The following is a 21,447-nucleotide window of genomic DNA, read 5'->3' as shown; positions in this document are numbered from 1 at the left end:
GAAGTGTTATATAGTGTTCCCTTTCCTGTAGATGGAAACATTCTCTCCTGGAGGCAGAGGAGGATGGACGAGAATCAGAAAGTTCACCAAACTTTTAAGACCATCTACGACAGGTGTGGTGGCACACGCTTTTAATCTCAGCACTTGAGAGGCAGAGGCGGGAGGATCTCTGTGAGTTCGAGGCTAGTCTGGTCCAGAAAGTGAGTTCCAGGACAGCCAGGGTTCGGCTACCCAGAGAAACCCTGTCTCGAAAAACCAAAACCAAACCAAACAAACAAAAAAATATCCACAAAGCCCCTTCCCAAAGTTACTAAAGCAGTTAGCAATTGTTGCGGGAGGCAGATGGAGCTGCCTTCAAGTCGTGCAGACAAGTCATTAACCCCACTGGGTAGGCTTTTCTATGTTGCAATTACTTCAGTCATCCTTAGCTCTGTAAATAATCCCAATACATTCACTGGTTCACCAAGCAAAATTTAGGAAGAATTGGTTTTGTTTTTGTCTGCCTGTTTTGTTTTGTCCTGAAGAAGCCCAGACAGAGCAAAGCAGAGATCCACAACCTCTAGACATCAGCAGTGGAAACGGAAGCGGCCAGTGAAGCTCTTCCCCGACAAGAACACGCCACAGCGGAGACCGGGTGAAATCGCCACCCGCTCCACCGGGAAGGACTGAACGGACGCTACGGGCCGAGGGCGGAGCCTCGGCGGATCTGGGGCGGGCCGCGCATGCGTTATGGGGTGGAGCTAGGGTTGTGGGCGGGTCACGCAGGCGCCGTGGGACTTTCGGCGGGGAGGTGGTGAGTGCGCGTGGTCGTGTGTCGCGGGGACGCGCGTGGTCAGCGGCAGCGTTCTTTCTTCACTGCCGGGCTCGCTAGATCTAGCCTCGGCTCTTCTGGAAGCTGAGAGGGAGGCGTTTGGCCTAACACCCCGCTGAGGGCGAGGGGAGGGCTGCGCGCGGGTGGCTAGTGGGTGATCCGAGCCGTAGGTGTCTTTGGTCGCCAGGCGGAGCCCTGCTGACCCGGGAGACTGAGCGGGAGGTGGAGGCTCTGGCCGAGTCTCGCTATCCTGGGACTGTCCCCTGACTGTCACCTGCTGCGAGGGCAACGTGCCCAGCAGCAGGCCTGCGACGTGCGAGTTGAGATACGAAGCAGAGCTAGCTAGGTTCGCGCACACCCAAAATAGGATTTTCATTTTTAGACATCATTTGGAACTCCTGCCAGTTTCCAAGGCTTGTGCCTTCTGGCTCCAAATCTGCAGGACCTGGAGGGTTAGAGGAGGGCACAGATGGGGAGGGGCGGGGGCTGCTGATGGGTTGTGTGGGAACTTTGAAAGGCGAGGTAGGAATTCCGATAAAATCTGTCAATTGCGTTTTCTTGAACTCATCAAACTCTGTTTGCCGGTGGACCACTTAGCCAGCAATCTACAGGGAGGCAGGTCCTCCAAGACCTTAGCTACACCTGCATATAGAAGTGCCATCAAAATGACAAGTGAAGATTCTTCCAGTGAAGGGAATGTGCAGGAGGCACATGAATCTGTCCTTAAATAGTATCTGAGAGGCCAATAAACCTCACACCTAAGCACAAGTAATGCTAGAGAAATTTGAAGCCAGTACAGAAGAACAACCAGGAAAGCCAAACCTCTCATTAGATTGATTCAGCATCAAACAGCACAGGCCTGACATACATACCCACTCTGGGTCATAAATATTGTTTTTACCTCTACCATTTTATAGACAAATCATGCTTATAACCCAGACTGAGACACAAGAAAGAGCAAGGAGACGGCCTTGCTGCCAAGGAGCAAGATACTCAATAGGTGCAGAACCAGACATGGCTCAGATGTTGTTACAACTATCAGATGGGAGGTTTAAAACAAGCATGGTTAACACGTTCAACATGCCAGTGGAAAAGACACATAACATGCATACACAGATAGGGGTTTCAGCAGAGGAGGAGAAAAAGAACAGTAGACAGGAAGAGAGGAAGAATAACTTAAGGGGCCTATCAGTTATGTGAATAAAGCCAGTGAACTTGAAGGAAGTCTATAGAAATTATCCAAATAGGGGCTGGTGGGATGGCTCGGCAGATAAAGGTGCCTTGCTTCCAAGCCTGACCTGAAACTGATCTCCAGATCCCACTTGGTGAAAGGTAAGAACTGACTCCACATTGGTTCTGTGGCCCATTGTGATGGCTACTCCTGGTTGTCAAACTGACTGTATCTGGAATGAACTACAATCCAGAAATGGAGGGCACACTTGTGATCCGGATCTTGAGGCAAGAAGACAACATGCCTTTGGTCCAGATCTTGAGGCCGGAAGCACACCTTTAATCTGGGCCACACCCTCTGCTGGGGAGCCTATGTAAGGACAGTGGACGAAGGAAGGGCTCGTTCGTTCTTCACCTGCCTGCTCTCACCTTGTCAGCACATCCATTCCTTCACTGGAATCACCTACTTTATGATTCTAGAACATACAGAAGACCAACTGAGACACCCAGCCTCATGGGACTGAGCAACTGCTAGATTCTTGAACTTTCCATTCACAGCTAGCCATTGTTGGACGACAGACTGTAAGACAGACCAATAAATTGCTGTATACACACACACATACACGAGAGAGAGAGAGAGAGAGAGAGAGAGAGAGTCATCCCATGTTTTGTGACTATAGAGAACCCTGACTAATACACACATGCATACCTATACAAAATCAGTCAAGCAACAAAAATAAAATTAAAAAATTATGGCTGGTGAGATGGTTCAGAGGTTAAAGTCATTCGCTGCCAAGGCTGATGACCCTGTACCAATCCCCAGGACCTATACTGTAGGAGAGAATTCCTGCAGGTTGTCCTCTGAACTTGTCATGAATTCCATGGATGCACAATCCTCTCCCCAAATAAACGAACGTAAATACAAAGTGAATTATCTAGTTGAAGCATGTGGGGATGAAAACCAAATTCTCTGATTTCACTTTGTTTTGTAGCCCAGGCTAGCCGCAGTTCATCTCACCACTTGGCAATCCTGGGTGGCATTGAGTAGATGTTACTTGCTCTGAGTTTGAGCTTACTTGTCAAGGAGGTTTGCATTTTGTGGATGAGAATATGCACAGCAGGCAGAGTGGATTTGAAGGGTGCTGGTTCTCGGTTCCGATGGTGATGCCCCTACCTCTTGGTCTTACAGAAGATGGCATCTGAGGCAGAACCCCGCCCCCTGGGCATGTTTGAGTGCCAGCTCTGTGCCTTGACAGCTCCTTACAGCTACGTGGGACAGAAGCCCCCAGACACCCAGGCTGTTGTGTGAGTATGCGCTCTGAGCCAGTGCTCCAGAGGCTCTGTCCAGCATTGCTTGGAGGATGCTGTGTGGAGAGTGTACTTGGCTTTGTGTTGTACCCTACATCAGTCCTTGCCCTTGTTCTGGATGCTCCAGGCCTAGCCCAGGGAAGCCCCAGGTGAGGCTAGAAAGCTTTTTAAAAAACTCTGCCAGGATTCCCTGCCCTCCCTGTAGGTGCAGCGGACAATTAAGCACTTGCTCTATGAGATGGAAGCCTTGTGGCCCAGGTCAAACAGCAATGGAGGAGCATTGTGGCGTTTTGCCCTGTGCTGTCCCTGCTGATGGTATTCGGGGCTGGGTGGGTACCTAGTGGTTCCTAAGGACCAGCTTTCTGAAGGTCTGTTTCATGCAGATTGGGAGTAGAGATAGTTCTAAGCTTGTTTGTTGGATTGTGGCTCATCCTTCATCAAACACATTATGTGAGAAAGCTGGCTTGTTCTGGACTCGTGACAAAGCAACAGGGGACCAGGCTCAATTCCCTTGCATCCCTAGAGGATCATGCCACTCAGTTGCTCTCATGCTGATGTATGTGGCATGGAGTAGAGTGTGCTCCCCGTTGACCTCATGAGCCCACCTAGTGAATCCTACTTGCTCTGGCATGCACTGGGAGGCTTCCACTGCACCTTGCGGAGCTGGGGCTAGGTCACATTTCAGGTCCTGCCTGTCCCCCAGCTGCCAGCCTTTCTGCCACTACCTTACTGCTCAGGTTGACTAGTTCCTGCCAGCTGAGGCTCCTGGTGCTGCCGTGCAGCCCTGCCGTGGCTCACAGGGGAGTGTCCCTTCTCCCTGCAGCCTCCTGGAGGAGAGCTACATCATGAAGGATCCCTTCTCCTCAGACAAGGCAAGGTTTCTGGTCCTCGGCTCGCGGTGCAGTGTGTGCGGCAGGCTGGTGTGTGTGGGCCCGGTAGGTATACCTGGGGACTTCCTGTTTTTGCCCCACAGATCTGGGAACCTCCTGATCACCAGGTGGAGAGAGGGTGAGGGTTCTTAGCTGACAGCTAGCCTAGCCTTGGGGACACAAGGGCAAAGGGAAAGGGCCAGTGAGGGCAGGCAGATTGTCTCAGCCTGAGGTTGGGCCTTGCAGTCGTCATAGGGTCTGGGAACCCCTTGGTACCTGCTGCAGGGTCAGCGCACACAAGGGGCCTTGCCACAGGTCATACCCGACAACTGTCCCCTCTCTAGGCTGTCTGGTTGATGTAGGGGATGGTGGCAGGAGCCTCAGGTCCCATTACTTGGCGGGAAGACTATGGAGGGAGTGTTTGAGGTCAACAGACTGGAAAAGTGGGCTGGGAGCCAGCCTCTGAGGAGCCTCGAGTTGCTCACTCCCTGGATTTGGACTGTATTTGGGAAGCAGAAGTGGGAGTTGCCCCCAAGAATGTCAGGCATCTTCCCCTTTCTTGGATTAAACAATACATTGTTAGTAAGCTGGTCTCCATTGCAATGGATCGTTCCTCAGAACTTCAAGCAGGGTGGCCACTCTGCCAGCCCTTGGTGCATCCCTTTGTTGCTCTGGTGGCTGCCTCTCCCTGTGTCTTATGCGGTGTGGCGGAGCGGGGCTTGCCTGGGAGCGGCAGTGCTGTGTTGCCCCCACCCTCCACGTTCTAGCCCTGTTTCTTCTCACAGGATTGCAGCCTGTTCTACTCCAAGAGGGTCTGCCTCCCCTGCGTTCAGGAGAATATCAGTGCCTTCCCTCAGGAAATTCGGCAGGATGTGGAGAAGAGAAAAGGCGCCTCCAAGAGGCCTTCCAGCCATCCCTGACCACCATGTGCAGAGCCTCCTCCAGTGCAGCACTGGGCTGGTTCGGCCAGGGTTCCAACTGGGAGCTGTGTATCTGGCCTTCTCTGAACTGTGGAGTACCCGGAGCCCTGGGAACCCAGGAGGTGGCCAAGACTGAGGCCAGACAGCCGGAGTGGATCCAGCTGCAGCTCCAGGACTGGCCTCTAGTAGAAGCCAAGAGTGAGGGAAAGGGAGCCTCCTTCAGTGGACAGTTGGTAGACACTCCCGGTAGATGTACCTGTGGGAGACACCCGGCTTCTCTCAGGACTTCCAAGTAGCATGATGTCATGTCTGTAGGGAAATCAGCCTCCAAGGGTATTCAAGGGTTACGTCACATTCTGTGTCACATGTCTGGGAAATGATTTAAACCTTGACCCTGTACCATGTTTATAATTAAAGACCTGAAGACTAAGCTAATGGTTTAAGTAACCTTTTCACTGACCTACTTGGACACTCAGTACATCCCATCGGGGCCAGTCTGTGGGGCTCGGTCTGTGCAAACCAGCCATGTCCCAGCAGCATTCAAAACGAACCAACTAAGTTTTAAAAATAGTTTATTTTTTTTAAAACCATTAAGGCAAAACTGTACCCTGAAATTAACTCTTTACATTCATCAGTCTTACAGTAGGACATTCCAAACATACAGGTTCCCATAAATTCAGGATATAAATCAACGCCTACAGTCAGTTCAATCTCCTATGGAGAAAACGAAGAAGACTCAATATTTTTTTTTTTAATTAAGGTTAAGTTACAGCCATTTTCTAATTGCCTGGAACCAGTCAGTTCATGTGACTAGTAAATTCTATTTGTGCTTCTGTGTTCACCCTGGATTCCTGATGTCCTGGGTAGCCCTGTATCCACGAAGAGCTGGGAGGTGGGAGAGGATGCCGGCACTGGCTCAACAATCCCTGTTCAGGACCGTTCTTACCACAGAAGTGAAGAAGGGCTGCAGGCCCCCAGCTCTGAGAGAATGGCACATGGACAGTAGTGAGCAGGTGGCAGAAAGCTGGCTCAGACCTTGCTTTGGAAATGAGCATGTCCTTGTGTGTGTCTGTCAGACCCCTCCCCTTGGGCTCTAGTGGGAGGGATGGCACTGTGGGTCTTGGAGGGTGTCACAAAGACACACCAAGGAGCAATGTGGCCAGGAGACTGGAAATGACATGGAGACACGTGGAACAACTCAGATCACCACAGTTCTTTGGTAATTTACAGGTAACAATTCCCTGAATAGCGGGCAGCTGTTAACCCTACAAGCCTACTCAGTAGTAGCCTTGATAGCAACGCCGGTGTAAGGTTAGTGACTTCCAGTCAGGGTTCAGGAAGGCCTGGCTGGCAGAGATGGATACAAACAGATTGGCTTGCACTTGTTGCGAGGGGAAAGAAAAAGAAAAAGAAAAAAAAAACAATGACTAAAGGAGCAGATGCCCACACTGGAAAGAGAGTGCACAGCTCGGGTGTGGGGCATGTGCTCACGGGCAGTGGTGCTGTTGTGTATTTGGGCTTCCTGGGTCGAGCAGGTTCAAGGGCCAGGCTTTGAACATATTCCAGGTGTTGGCAATCAGACACACAATCACAAGCTAGTCAACTGCTTGTATCAGAGCATTTAAAAAACAAAAAAACAGAAATCACAGTATTTAAGATATAGCTATAAAGATAATTTCTTTTTCATTCAGTGCAGAAAACATAGTGATACTTGACATGATAATACTGACATCTTCCTAGAAAAGTGCCAAGTGGCAGTCATCTGTTGTGAGGTACACTTGGTTTCAGGCCTGACAAAAGAGCCTTTTTTTAAAAAGTGAAATGTCTCCCAGTGACAACTTTACCAGGAAAGGTCAGCCACTTGCTGGTCTTCAGGGCCTGAATCCAGACTCTACATGACTTGATACACACTGAGTCCCAGGGGTCTGGGAAAGATGCCCAAGTGCCCCCTGCAGGCCAGGGAGCCCAGATATCCATCTGCCTCTGCTCTGGCCTCACCACTGTAGGGGTGACCTGTGCCCCAGTGGTGAAGTATGTTTCACTGAACAAATGAATTTGAAGCTGGACAAGGGGGAAAGAGATGTGAAAAGAGGAGACCATTATCTCCTCTCTTCACAGATCATTCCAGAGTTTCTATATTTGACCTCAACTGGGAAACTTTTAAATAAAAAGAAAATGAAACTGAGCCTGGTCGCTGTCTATGATGTAAAACTTGATGTTTCTCATTTTCTTTTGCCACCTGGCAGCCACATGGTCAGGACATGACACTAACCATGGAAGCAGTTTGATCAGTTCCGGTTGGCACAGGACTTCCCAAAAGGTGAACCTCACTATGCAACCACTTTCCCTGACAAAAGGAGTTCTCTTGGGGGAGCAAAGCAACACACTCTTTTTCTCATGTCTCTGAGATTCTGAGACATGGATGCGACAGCTGTTGGCTGAGGTCTGATGAGCCTGAAGCCCACTCCACTGAGGAAAAACCAGAGATGCCAATACATTCCTCAGAGGAGGCTAGTGAGGAACATGATCTACTCATTTAAACCCAAACCTGTCTTGATGCAGATCTTAGTGTGTGCTGTGTTCTGAGTCAGGCTGTTGTTCTGATATTCTTACCCGATTCTGTTCATGGGTGTCAGCCATACAAATGGGACTGGGGACAGAGTGGTACCTGGTGGGCCACCAGGAAACCAGGCTGGCCCTCTAACCATCAGGTTGGTGGTATCTACTTGAAGATCGGTTTAGGCTCCTGTTCTCACCATTTTAAAGGCTGTGGCCTACTCTGCATGCTGGGTGAGCAGCTGTAGGCAGGTGCTGCATTTTTCTAGTGGGATCTTCATCTCGAAAGGCCACAAAGGTTAAAGAGAGATTCTGCTAAGGTCGTGGGCTTTCTGGCTCTAGGAGGCCCTGGGCCAAAGGCTAGTCAATCTTATGGGACACCAGAAAACCTTTAAGCTGAACTTCAGCAAGAAATTTTCAAAATGCATGGCCAAGGACGCAGGGCAAACATCGCTTTCCACCATGTGTCAGGCTGCTGAGTGTCCAGCATACCCATGTCATGGTGTGTTGATAAAGGCTCAAGGTGAGATATGTTTGGAATCAGACAGATACAAGCTGAGTGTAGAGCAGCCCAGGGGCCATGCTTGCTGAAGGTCTGCTTCAAGAATCTCTCCTGGCGAAGGGCCTATAAGACAATTGGAAAGAGGTGGTGTGGAGGGAGGGGCTAGCGGAGTGGAGCAGACAGGGTCCCAGAGGAAGTCAAGTAGACCTCAGTTCAGTAGATAACAGCCATTTTTGTACAAATGCATCCTTAAAGCTCCCTTTAACAGCAACTGTTCCTTCACAGAGACTCATACATCTCCTGGACACAGGAGTTGAGGAGGAGGGACTTGATCTCTACTGGTCTCCAAGGAGTCTGGCACCAGGAGAATTTTGCCTTCATTGTTGAGAAGTGGCTCCACACCCTTGCTCTAGAGCTCCAGGAACCAAGGTGGCATTTCTTACTGGGCTATTGGTTGACGCCACTGACACCTTGCAGACCATAGCTATCCACTTTATCGTTCCTACATGTGCCACAGTATTTGACCTGGCAAGGCTTGGGTGACTGTCACCTTGCTAAATCTGACTAGGGGACCTGAAAGATCCTATCACGATGTGACCACATTGTGAATATCCTTCCTATTAATGGAAGTGCACAAAGTCAGTGACTTCCAAGCCAAGGCCACTGTGGTCCCTCCTGGTTTCCCTGGGGTAACTCATTGGCAGTCACATGAGGCTCTGAGAACACCACATTTCATGAACACCACTGAGCATCAGCTCTGATGCAAGCCGACACAGAGCTGTCAGTCAGCTGTGTGGTCCATGCTGAAAGCATACGGCAAGGGGCTACTTTTATAGGTTTTATGGAAGTTCAAACAGAGTGCATGGCTACTCCAAAAACCCATGACTCAAAACTCTCTTTCCAAGGTCACCTACCCCAGAGTGGCATTTGTCTAAGGCCCATCAGAACAGGAGTCTACCCTGGCTGGGGACAGATGCACTGAAGAGACTTGGAACTGGAATCCAACCTTTGACCCTTTAAACTAGGACCAGCTCTAGCCTGTAGGAAGGACCAAAGACTGGGTATGCCATGTGCCACAGAGGCGGGCTCCTTCCCGAATGAGCTCAATCCTCACTGGGATCATTTATGGAACTGATTTGCTCTGCCACTGATTCCTGAGAGCCTGGGCAGACTGCCTGCAGCGACTGCTACCCAGCAGAGCCTTTGTCTGGCAGGAAGGGAAGAGGGAAAAGTGGGAAAGTGAGAAAGAATGGGAGAGAGGAAAGAAGACATGGAGGAAGGAGAGAAAGAGAGAGGGGGATGTCATGGGATATTTGTACACGGTATGACAATGTAGTGCTGTGATTGGTGTAATAAAAAGCTGAATGGCCAATGGCTAGGCAGGAGAGGTATAGGCTGGATTTCCAGGGAGAGAAAGGAAGCGGGGGGGGGGGGGGGGGAGGAATCTCAGCACTCTAGAGACTCCAGGAGACATGAAGAGGAAACGGGAGGTCCAAGATGGAAGAGAGGTAATGCCATGTGATAGAACATAGATTAATATAAATGGGTTAATTTAAGTTATAAGAGCTAGTTAGGAACAAGCCTAAGCTATGGGCCAAGTTTCCTAATTAATCAGAAGTTTCTGTGTCATTATTTGGGAGCTGGCTGGCGGGACAGAAAAAGACTCATTCTATTTGTTTTTGTTTTGTTTTTTGAGACAAGGTTTCTTTGTGTAGCCTTGACTGTCCTAGAACTAACTCTGTAGACCAGGCTGGCCCTACTAGGCTGGACCCAAAACCCACAGAGGTCCACCTGCCTGTGCCTCCCGAGTGCGGGGATTAAAGATGTGCACAAGCACCACTCAGCCATAAGTGTGCAAATCTTCTTTTTTTTTTTGTTTTTCGAGACAGGGTTTCCCTGTGGCTTTGGAGGAGCCTGTCCTGGAACTAGCTCTTGTAGACCAGGCTGGTCTCGAACTCACAGAGATCCGCCTGCCTCTGCCTCCCGAGTGCTGGGATTAAAGGCGTGCGCCACCACTCAGCCATAAGTGTGCAAATCTTAAACTATGTCTTGACCCTAATTTTCCCTTTTTCCTACTTGAAATATCATGGCCATATTATTCGTTTTACTGTCTTCATAATGCTGATCTTGAATATTTTATCTGCATCAATATTTTTAAAAGAAAAACAGGGTCTCATGCAGTACAGACTGGAATCAAACTTAAGTGTGCATATGAAGGTGACCTTAAACATTTGCTGAGGTCACAAGCACGCGCCACCATGCCCAGCAGAAAGCAGCACTAGGGTTCAGCCAGCCCTCTGCCAGCTGAGCTACATCCCCAACTCCCTGGCAGTATCCATCTTGATCATTCTTTAATAACAGATAATGTGACTTCAGAAGAGTCAAAATTTTCTAAAGATGCGAAGGGGCACAAAAGATACACCCTGATCAGAAAAATGCAGCTACCCTCTTGGAGGGCAGGTGCTGGCAGGTCCGTGAGGTCTGGGAATTCTCTGTGCCAACTGTTTCTCCTGAAGGTAGTCAGCACTACTTGCCTAATGGGATGGAAGAAAAGGGACTTTATCATCTAATTCTTTGAAGCAAAACAACAACAAAAACCCAATCAAGTGTTGTGAGATCTTCTATTGGGTACAGATAGAAGGGGAAGGACACCACACCCCTGCCTCTTGTTCTCCAGGGTGACCAGACCCTCCCGGCCTGGGTAGTAAAGTCACCTTTGCCTTCTCCACTCCAGGGAGTATCTCCCCATCAAGATTTAAAAACAAAAAAGCCATAAAGTGTCATATTAAAGGAGCTGCCAGAGGGGGCCTAGAGGAGCATTTACAGATCTTCTGCGACTCCATCTCTGGAATTGCTGTCATGCCAACATGCTATGGGGTTAACATGAACAGGATTGCAGAACTTGTCGCTCGCTCGGGCCTCATCCTGTCTTTGTGTATCAGACATTGGTTAAAAAGTGCAGATTAGTTTTTTCAGGATTTACAAGGGCACACACAGCCAGAAGGTCGGTGAGCAGAGACGAAAACACTCAGACTTTGAGGTTACACATTAATTATAGGGGCAAATTATAAACGCGATGTAGAGAAATGTGCATTGATTAGTGCGGGACCAGTTACGATCAGCCCGGGGATTGCCATTCCCTGTGATTGTCTGAATCCTATTAGCCTCCGCTCACCAGCGTTTGAGTAACAGGTGTTCTTAGAAGTGCCAATTCAGAAAGGAAAGACGTGGGAAGAGCCTGCATTACCTAGGCTCAGCCCTCTTCATCTCCAAGGGTAGGAGGGTGGTCGTCTGTGCAAATCCCCACTCTGCTGTGTGGGGCTGCAGGCTTCAGAGGTCCCTGGACGGTGGCAATGGCTGCCATCTCAGGAGAAATCAGTACATGTCCCTGTAGATCTCCTGCAGTAGCGGGTGCAGTGCTGCGTCAGACTCGGTCTTCTTGATGACCTGCACGAGCTGCGCATGCTCCGTGACCAGCTGCCGAAGGTCCACCATTTTTTGAAGAAGTTTCGGGAAGAGAAAGGTATCATCGGGATGGTTGCTCTGCAGGTGGAGCTTGAGCACGTGCACGATACCCTCCTGCATCTTCTCAATGTATCCTATGTTTAGAAGGCCAGGCCGATCTACGCTCAAAAGAAGAGAGAGACGTCTGTGTGACCATCCGAGAGCCACTGGTCAGTGGAGGAGCTGAGTGTCACTGCTTATCGTGGCCCCGTGGAGAAGGCGCCTAGTGACCTTCACATGGTAACCTGACCAGAGGCCAGACAGACTTTTCCACAGTCACTGGCTCTGATGGGGACAGACGTGACTGACGCTCCTAGCTCTTTACAGAGCCAGTACACGGTGCCACCTCCATCCCCCGTATAGTGCAGCCCCCATTTCTGGATTTGCCTGGCCTGACAGGCCCCAATTCATGCCACATCTTTGTGTAATGTAGGAAATGAAGTAATTCTTCCCGGGGGAAAGCTGTGAATTCTGCTGCCCACCAGTACTGAAGGAGTGCGGCTGATCGGGCTCTGCCTTAAAAGCAACGTTATCAATACCTCCAGTGAGTTCCAGGTGGAGAGCAGACTGCGAACTGATGGGGGGTGGGGAGATCATGGCTGGGCAGAATGCCAAGGAGCCCCTGGCGTTGGGAGAGCACACAGCAGGAAGTACCACTCCTCTCATCTGGTGGCCTTCCTGGGACAGTTTCAGGTCTTAGCCCATCCAGACAGCTGTGCCTTTTAAACCTAATCCACGCATGACCAGGCCTTAAAAGCTGCTAATGATGGTGTGGGTGATTTTTTTTTGGCATATGTATATGTATAGGGATAGAAGACATCTATAATATAGGAGTATTTATTTCATAATTCATGTTTGCCATTGGGAGCTGGTTTTCTCTTTCTACCTTTATGCTGTTCCAGAGAACAAACTGAGCAGTCAGGCTCGCTCAGCAAGGGCTTTCTTTATCCATGGGCCCAGCTCACTGGCCCTTATTTATGTTTGGAACATCTTACTGATAACATATGCTTATTTTATCTATTTTGTTTCCTGTTTCCAGAGGGGAGTGACATCTCTAAATCATATTATCAATTATTATGTCATTTGTATCAGTTTTTCCTTTACAGAAAGTTCAGAAATTTAATCTTAGTATTTAAAAGCAAAGCAGATATCCTGGTAATCAAAACGTAGAGTATATACAATTTTAGTTTAATAATCTGGTTGAAATTTAAAATGTATCCTTTAACAAATTTATCTTGTTTTTTTTAAAGTGGGTTTATTTTTATATACTTATTTTAATTATGTGTGTGTATGTGTGTGTGTGTGTGTTGGGAGGGTGGGGGATGCCCATGAATACAGCTCTCTGGAAGACCCGAAGTGGGCATCGGATCCCCTGGAGCTGGAGTGATAGGCTACTGTGAGCTGTCTGACTGACATGAATTCTGGGAACTGAACTCGAGTTCTCTGCAAGAATAGCACATACTGGTAACCGATGAGCCATCTCTCCTGCCCCTGATGTGAGTTTTAACCTTCATTGGTTTAGAAGTAAAATAAATATAAATAACAAAGGTCGTTGTGTACGTACGTATTTGTATTTTGTGTACGTATATATTGATGAAATCGCTTGTTGTTTTTTTGAGACAAGGTCCTCACTGGCCTGCAGCTCTTCACCAAGCAGGCTAACCTGGATGTGCAGCCAGCCCCAAGGATCTAGGTGTCCCTGCCTCCGCAGCACTGGGATTACAAGAGCACGCCCACACACCCAGCTTTTTTTAAAATGTGGGTTCTGGGTTCAAACCCAGGTCCTCATGCTTGTGTGGCAAGCACTTTATTGACTGAGCCATCTTCCCAACCCCATGGCTACGTTTTCCAATGGTAGAATGACCCACTCACTCTTTATAGTTTTAACTTCACCATGGCAAGTTTACTATTTTCCACATGGAGCAGTTCCCATAGCCACAGGGTGGGTGCAGGCCAGCAGCCATGAAAGGCCGTGTATGCGTAACTCTGCATGGCCTTGCTGCCCTCCCCCATCCACACGCAATCGCACAAAGGACCCCGACAAACGCTACAGATCTGTGGCGATTTCGTGCTTTACGAGAGTAATGACGCGCCTTCAATCCAACTAGTCACCCGCCAGACAGTGACTGTGAAGGGCAGGATGGCTTCTGGCAGTTGGGAAGAACTGTCACCCGCAGCTCTATGCCAAGGCCAGGCAAGGTCAGCTGGGCTTACAGTAGGTGGATGACCTTCCTAGACCAGAGACAAGGCTATTTAAAGAAGCGCAGTGCTGAGCCAAATATCAGGGACCACAGGGCCAGCTTCCCCAGTGAGGCCCAGCTCTTCCTTCCCTGGGATTGTTCCTTCTGGCAAAGCAGACCTCGCAGCTGCTTCCAGTTAGCATGAATTAACATCAGTATGAACAGCACGGTACCTTACCCCTGCACTGTATTTTCCAGACTATTATCTACTACAATAATTATAATATCAATAGTACAAATTATCACCGTATAGTATGTGTATCTAAGACACTTATATTTGATATAATTGTATTATCCGTGGAGCATATATTTAATTTAGGCATATAACATGCCAATATGCATTAATAAATACTATAATAACGCAACCACGACATATAGTAGATATATTCTCAATTCTACTTGGTAGTAACTCGGGCTCAGACACCACCCCACCCTGGCAGTGCCCACTTCACCGTATCAGAGCCCAGGCTGGCACCGTATCTACAACCGTTGAGTTCCTCCAGAGGGATAGCCTGTAAATACTTAACAGTGGCATATCAACTTACCTCCACAGCAAATTATAGCAGCCACGAAAAGGGAAATGTCACTGTCGTCCAGTTCTAGGGCGTTGAACTTCATGGCAAAGTCAAACTTGGGTTCCATGATGTCACAGAACGGTTTCCTCAGGTTCTTCAGGAACTCCCGCGTGATAAAGCCATTGCCATACGCGATCAGCATCCCGTCTTTGTTCATCAGGGAGGACAGCATTGTGAAGATGGCTTCATATACGCCGTACTTTAACAAGGTTACTTGGTCATTCAGGTCCAAGTTTGCAAAGCCTGGGATGGCCTTGGCGAATTCGGTGAGCTCGGTGACGGTCTCCACGGACATGCACTGGCAGCAGTGGAAGATCCGCACTTCTGCCTCCTTATTTTGGATGCCATTGGCCACCATCTTGGCCACAAGCGTCTTCTCAGCCATGCACAAGGTCTCCATGTCATGTATGACGAAAGGCTACAAAGGAAGGTGCCAACGTCAATCAAGTGGCTACCCTATGACAAACTATGCAGTCCCCTTAAACATCAACGAACTAATGGGAAGCTACTGTGTCTAAGTCTCCAGGCTTGGTGCTGGGCTGATTCAAAATACATGTGTAGTGCAGACCTGTAATTGGGCAGCTTCAAAATCAGACAATCAAAGACTTTGTAGAAAACTAACAAATAAGTCAGTAAGGTAACAGTTGTTGGGGCCGGAGAGATAACTCAGCAGCCATTGCAGAGGACGCTGGTTTGATTTCCAGCACACAACCGTTTCAGAGAATCTAATGCCGACCTACGTAGCACCAGGCAGGAAGGAGGGGAGCAGACATATATGCAGGCATGTAAAAATATGCTAAACATGACGGGCTTTGTGTAGAAATAAACAAACAGGCCTTGTTCTGCTCTGTAGAGTGGGAGCGGTACAAGGCCAGTGCAGAAGACATGGGCTATCCTGGAACAAGGGCCAAATCCCAGGCTGACTCTCTCTGTGCTACGGCACGATGGCACACACACCTGCAGGTCACCATGGCATCCACACCTGCTGGTCCACCACGGTGTCTGCACCTGCAGGTTCACCATAACATACACACACCTGCAGGTCACCATGGCATCCACACCTGCAGGTCACCATGGTGTCCACACCTGCAGGTCTACCATGGTGTCCACACCTGCTGGCCACTATGGCGTCCACACCAGCAGGTCACCATGGCATCCACACCAGCAGGTCACCATGGCATCCACACCTACAGATTCACCATTACCACCCACACCTGCAGATCCACCATGGCATCCACACCTGCAGGTCACCATGGCACCCACACCTGCAGATCCACCATGGCATCCACACCTGCAGGTCCTGCCTCTTTATAAAGTCTACTGAACCATCCAGCTTTGTCACTACTATGTAAGCAGGTGACAGTTACTCTGGATTGTCAGATTGGTGGTGAGACAAACCGTAAGGAAATTTATATCCAGAGGTTTAACTGAGGTGGAAGAGCCTCCCTGAATGTGGGTGACACCATTCCCTAGGCTGGAGAGTCAGCACCTGTCATCCCTGATCCTGGCTGTGGCCACGATGAGCCCAGATGTCTCATGTTCCATCATGCCCTCCCTATTAAGATGGACCAGAGCTATCATCAGCCCAACACCAACTTATGTTCGCTATGTATCCTGTCACAGTAACTGGGCAAGCAATAAATAAAGTGATCAGAGGAAACAGGCTATGAGATGCTGGATCTTTATGGCTACTGCCACACTATTCCCCAGAGACAAATGTGGAAGCAACAAGGATGGCCATTGACAGATGAATGACTATGCCAATAGAATATCATTCAGCCATAAAAAAGACATCCTGGTATTTGTACCAAATGGAGGAAACCAAAGGACACATATATCATGTATTGTCGCTCATGTGGATGCTAAAAACGCTGGCCTCACAGGAACAGAGAGTAGGGAAGAGACTCTGGAGAGAAGGGAGATGGGAGAGAGAGGGGTCTGGTAATGCCATTGACTCCAGGTATATTGCATTTTTCATAAGGAGTTTACAGGGTCTTTGGACTTTCTGGACACATGATAACTATTTAAGGAGGTGGACACACTGCTCTGATCTTATCGGCACACATTTTGTATTTACATCTGATTTTCAAACTATATCCCATAAATGTGTGCAATTTAAAAACATAAACTGTTTAAAAAAAAATCACTTGTCGCTGGGACAAACAGCTGTTTGCAGTCACTGTACCCAGACGGATTAAATGTCAGGGACACAGAGAAGAGCCAGCTTTTACCTCACAACTGGCCAGAACTCATATTTGCCAAGCAGGAGTGACAACATCAAGGGATCTGAATTTTGGGACCATCTACAACATACATGTGCAGGCATGCATGCACACACACGTAATGTCTGTATTGAGTGAGCACAGGTCACTAATGAGGTGGCCAGTATTACTTCAATCCAGGATATCTAACTGTACAGAAGAAGCATTCCAGCTACCTAGAAAGAGCCTGGCCCCTCGCCCTATGCTGGGCTGTTAAGAGCATCTTCAGGAACCATTGAATAGATGCATAGTCAAGACACCCGGGATGTGCCTGGTACAGAGGCAGGAGGATGTGTGGAGAAGAAGCAATTGTCTCTGAGGTGTTTAGGCAGAGCCTGAACTGGCAATACAGCACTGGACCAAAAAATCTGATTCTATATTAACAAAAGGAGATCCATTAAACATGACTCATCGTGGGGCTGGAGAGGTGGCTCAGAGGTTAAGTGCACGCCTGCCTTCCGGAGTATCTGGTTCCACCAAGCACCCACGTGGTGATGTATGACAATCTGTAACTCTAGTCCCAGGGGACTGGAACCTTCCTTCTACCTCCAAGGGCATGGCACACACGTGGTGCAAAGATATACGTGCAGGCAAAAATACCCATACACTTAATAAAAAAAATGACTCACGGACAGTCTATGGGCAAAACTCAGAGGCAAGCCACTGAGTTTCTCAAGTCAGATCTAGGCAGACAAAAAAAAAAAGTTTCTCTAAGAGTCTTAACAACAGGTCTGATAACCACCTTCTTGTGGTTAATTTGGGGACAGTTATTCTTCCCAAAAGACCAACAGTGAAAGTCTAATTTAAGGGACTACAGAAATACAGTAGGTCCATGTTTTTAGGGTAGGTGAGATAGCGTGGTGGGTGAAAGTGTGTGTTTCCAAGCCTGAAGACTTAAGTTTGATCCCTGGGACCCACACAATAGATGAAGACTGACTCTGTGGATTGTCCTCTGACCTCTGCATACATGCCTCCACATACAGACTAAATTTAATATAACTCTTAATAATTAAAATTCAATGTCCATACTGAATGAGTATTTGTAATTATGGAGATTGTTTGTGCTGGGAAGGCTTCTCTACCATAGAGACCTCTCGGCCCTGAGACTTTTTCCTCTTGTTATTATTGCCCAGACACTTTCAGCATAATGGTCATTTCCATAGTTCACACTCCGTCAGTGTTATAAGACACCAGAGTGAGTTGAGTTTAGAGAGGATGTATGTGTGATTCTCTGTGATGCTGTGGTATCTTAAAAAAAGGGGGGGGGAGGGCTGGAGAAATGGCTCAGCGGTTAAGAGCACTGGCTGGTCTTACAGAGGTCCTGAGTTCAACTCCCAGTGACTGCAAATGACTCACAACCATCTGAAGTGAGATCTGATGCCCTCTTCTGGGATTAAGGAGTACATGCAGATGGCACACTCAGATAAAAGTAAATAAATAACCCCCCCCCTTTTTTTTAAAGAGCATGAATCTGTAAGATACCTGGCAGCTTGGCTCTGAGTTTAGCCCATAGAATGTGAGTCATTTTTTAAATTATCTTATTTGTATGGGTATTGTTGCCTTATGTACATCTTTTCACCACGTGTGTGCAGTGCCCTTGGAGGTAGAAGTAGCTCAGGCCCCCTGGGACTAGAGTCCTTTATAAGAGCAGCTGTGGTCATGGAGATTCTTCCCAGCAAGAGAACACCGACCGGGACAGCAGCGTCACCTTCATTCTGAACACTGTCTTTTCCTAACATGCACTCAGCAGAAAGAAAAGTGGGAAGCAAGCAAACACATAGTCAAGATTTAGAGAAGCACAGTGAGCAGGGCTGGGACCTCCCGGAGACTTTGACATGGCAACTGTACACTGGGCTCTTCCAGAAGGGGGCTGTGGCGAGTGGTGCCTTCCAGGGGGCCTGACGATTACTGAAGGGCATCTCCAAGGGCTAGGGCAGCCTCAGCTACACAAACAGCTCACAGGGTGAGGCAAAAGAAACAAAAGACAATTAAGAATTCTCAGCAGTTAAGAAGGAAGCACTGTTCTTGCAGAGAACCTGCATTCAGTTCCCAGAACCACATTGGGAAGCTGACAATGTCTGAAACTCCAGCTCCAGTGCCTCCTTCTGGCCTCTGTGAAAACCTCCACTTATGTGCGCGTGCATGCGTGCACACTCACACACACACACGCACACTCATCTACACATGATTAAAAACACAATCACTTTAAAAGTCGGTTGGGCATGGAGGCATATGCCTATTATTCTAGTACTCAGAAGGCTGAGATACAAGGGTCCCGTGAGTTTAAAAGCAGGCTGGGCTAGTGAGACATTGTCTCTCACACAAAAAAGCTAGGCACAGCAGCACCGGCCCTAAATCACAGCACTAGGGAGGCGAGAAGGTCTCAGTGAATTTAAGGCTATTCTGGTCTAAAGAGTAAGTTCCACACCAGCCAGAGCTAGACGGTGATGCCCAGAGGACAGGTCAATATTGTGACTAGCTTTATTTTTTTAAGATTTATTTAATTATGAATTTAGAGTTTAGTGTATGTGTGTGTGTGCGGATGCATGAGAGAGAGAAAGGGGGAGAGATCCATATGCATGCAGGTGCCCAAGTAGGCTGGAAGAGGCTAGCAGATGCTCTCTAATTGGGGGGGGTACAGGCAGTTATAAGCTGCTAAACTATCTCTCTGGCTCTAACATCTAGACATCTAAGATGTTTCCAATTCTGCCCCTTTCAAATCAGGCAGGAACACATCCCAAGAAATGTTTTAGAAACACCAGAGGTCCTGGCCATTTTCTGGCTCCTGTGTCTGCACTTCCAGGGGGCTCAAATCAGACCCAGGGTCCAGACGGAAAGCAATGGTTTCATCTGTCTCCTCAGTTCTTCCCTTGGGAAAGCTCACCTTCCCCCACAGCTGCCTTCTGACCTTAGCGGAATCCAGCCTCCAGGTCCCCATGCCCCGAGCAGCTCCAGATGGCCTGAGCCGCCACTTCTTCCGATGGGTCTTTTACAAAATGGGACTTGACCTCCACTTTTAGCAAACCAGGGACTGCTTGGCTATACCATCGAACAAGCATTCCTGTCTCCCGGTATGGTGTGTGGCGTCTGTGACTGCGCCTGCCCTAGCTGGCCTGCAGGACAGCAAGACTGCGTGGCACTGTTGGCGTGAACGCCTATCCCCCCACCTCACAAGTTCACATGCATCGCATCCATGCGCTTTAAACTGTTTACCAGCTGAAACACAGTTTTTGGGCTTCACTGATGTTCTGCTGGGATCTTGCTGGGGCTGTCATCCCAGCCTAGAACCTGACAGTCACTGAGCATTGTGCCATGGGACACAGGTCAAACTGAGTGCACCAGGGCTACAGCCCAATCTCCCTAAAGGGACTCCCAGCTTCGAAATATCATAAAACATGGGGTTGAACATGTCTTATGATATTTATATTTTATGCTTATTTATGTTTTATGATATTATAAACAGAGGTTATGAGCGCTTGCTGCTCTTGAAGACTGGGGTTCAGTTCACAGCACCCACACAGTGGTTCACAACCACCTGTAACTCCAGTTCCAGGAAATCCAATGGCTTCCACAGGCTTCTGCAGACATGTGGTACACAGACATACACTCAGGCATATTCAGGCACACTCATACACATACACACACAAATGTCCACACACACACACATGCTTGCACATACATGCACATGCACGCAAAATAAATTTTTAAAATCTTGTAAAATGCACAGCCTACAGTCTCTCAATACAACTGCAGCAACAAAACCAGAGTTCTGCAGAGGTGCTAGGGTAGCGAAGCTGGTGGCGGGCACTCTGCCACCTGGAAATGTCCCAGGCTGGGCACAGACGGAAGAGGAAAGATGGGGGTCTCACACTGGACCAGCAAGTTCTGGGAAGCTGGCCAGTAGTCTGGGCAGGAAGAGAAGGCCCAGCCTCTGAAATGACATGAGACCTGGAGGTAGGAGGTACCTCTGGTCAACAGAGGGGTCAAAAGCAGCTGGATATTGCTTCTAAAGCTGGTCCCTGCACAGAGATTTGTGGCTGAAGCAGGCAGTTAGCTGCCATAGGTCGTTAATTTGGTGGTGTGTGTAATGTGTGGTGTGTGTGTGTGTGTGTGTGTGTGTGTGTGTGTGTGTATGTATGCAATGTGTGATGTGTGTGTGTGTGTGTGTGTGTGTGTGTGTGTGTACATGTTTGTTCGGTGCACTGGTGCATTGAAGGTGTACGTGGTGGCCAAAGGTGGGCGTTGGTTGTCTTCCTCAGCCAGTCTCTAATTTTTTGAGACAAGGTCACTCACTGAACCTGGAGCTCGCTGATGTAGCTAAGCCCGCTGTCCAGAAAGCTCCAGCATCCTCCTGTCTCTGCCTCCACGGTGCTGGGATTACAGAAATGTATGACCACATCTGGCTTATTATGTATGAGCTGGGGATCCAAAATCAGGTCCTTAGACACTGAGCTGTCTGAGCCAGCTCCCAAACCCCTCCCCCATTCTGTCTTTGTAATGTGGCAGCTCCCAGTCCTGGACCATTACTCTGGCATTCATTTCCACATGACTCTTGACTTCCTCAAGACGGAGGACAGTGGGACCCTCCCTCCTAAGAACCTTGTGGAATCTGGTAAAGAAAGCAGAGGCACCTCAGTAGGGATTAAATCAATATTCCAGCAGAGTGCTTAGGTATGAATAAAGCCAACTCTTATGTTGGCTATAAATCTCAGAGTTTGAGGGAGAAATAGA

The 21,447-nt window shown here is 48.5% G+C and overlaps 2 protein-coding genes across 7 annotated transcripts in view; one reads left to right on the top strand and one right to left on the bottom strand.

The window, feature by feature from the left end:
- The first annotated feature begins 757 nt into the window (after positions 1 to 757).
- Positions 758 to 5,508, top strand: Cdpf1 (cysteine rich DPF motif domain containing 1). Of its 3 annotated transcripts, none has more exons than XM_075960252.1 (4): positions 758 to 793; positions 3,171 to 3,286; positions 4,113 to 4,224; positions 4,944 to 5,508. In XM_075960252.1, the coding sequence occupies exons 2-4, from the start codon at positions 3,174 to 3,176 to the stop codon at positions 5,076 to 5,078; spliced, it is 360 nt and encodes a 119-aa protein (XP_075816367.1). In that variant the 5' UTR covers positions 758 to 793; positions 3,171 to 3,173; the 3' UTR covers positions 5,079 to 5,508. The 3 variants fall into 3 exon arrangements, with proteins under 3 accessions (XP_075816367.1, XP_075816366.1, XP_075816368.1); XM_075960251.1 differs by having other exon boundaries at positions 772 to 831; XM_075960253.1 differs by lacking the exon at positions 758 to 793 and adding an exon at positions 1,351 to 2,143.
- Positions 5,509 to 5,633: 125 nt separating this feature from the next.
- Ppara (peroxisome proliferator activated receptor alpha) overlaps positions 5,634 to 21,447 on the bottom strand; it is a 67,756-nt gene continuing 51,942 nt past the window's right edge. For 3 of the 4 annotated variants that reach the window (XM_075960248.1, XM_075960246.1, XM_075960247.1), the window contains exons 7-8: positions 14,426 to 14,873; positions 5,634 to 11,759 (exon numbers count right to left, since the gene is read on the bottom strand). In XM_075960248.1, the coding sequence (XP_075816363.1) occupies positions 11,512 to 11,759; positions 14,426 to 14,873 (696 nt within the window). In that variant the 3' untranslated portion in view covers positions 5,634 to 11,511. Of the gene's footprint in view, positions 11,760 to 13,527; positions 13,873 to 14,425; positions 14,874 to 21,447 lie in introns of those variants that run through there. The other variant, XM_075960250.1, reaches the window with a different exon arrangement.

The sequence above is a fragment of the Microtus pennsylvanicus genome, chromosome 2, assembly GCF_037038515.1.
Source record: "Microtus pennsylvanicus isolate mMicPen1 chromosome 2, mMicPen1.hap1, whole genome shotgun sequence".
In the NCBI taxonomy this organism is placed as follows: Eukaryota; Metazoa; Chordata; class Mammalia; order Rodentia; family Cricetidae; genus Microtus; species Microtus pennsylvanicus.
This window is presented reverse-complemented; position numbering and strand designations above follow the sequence as displayed.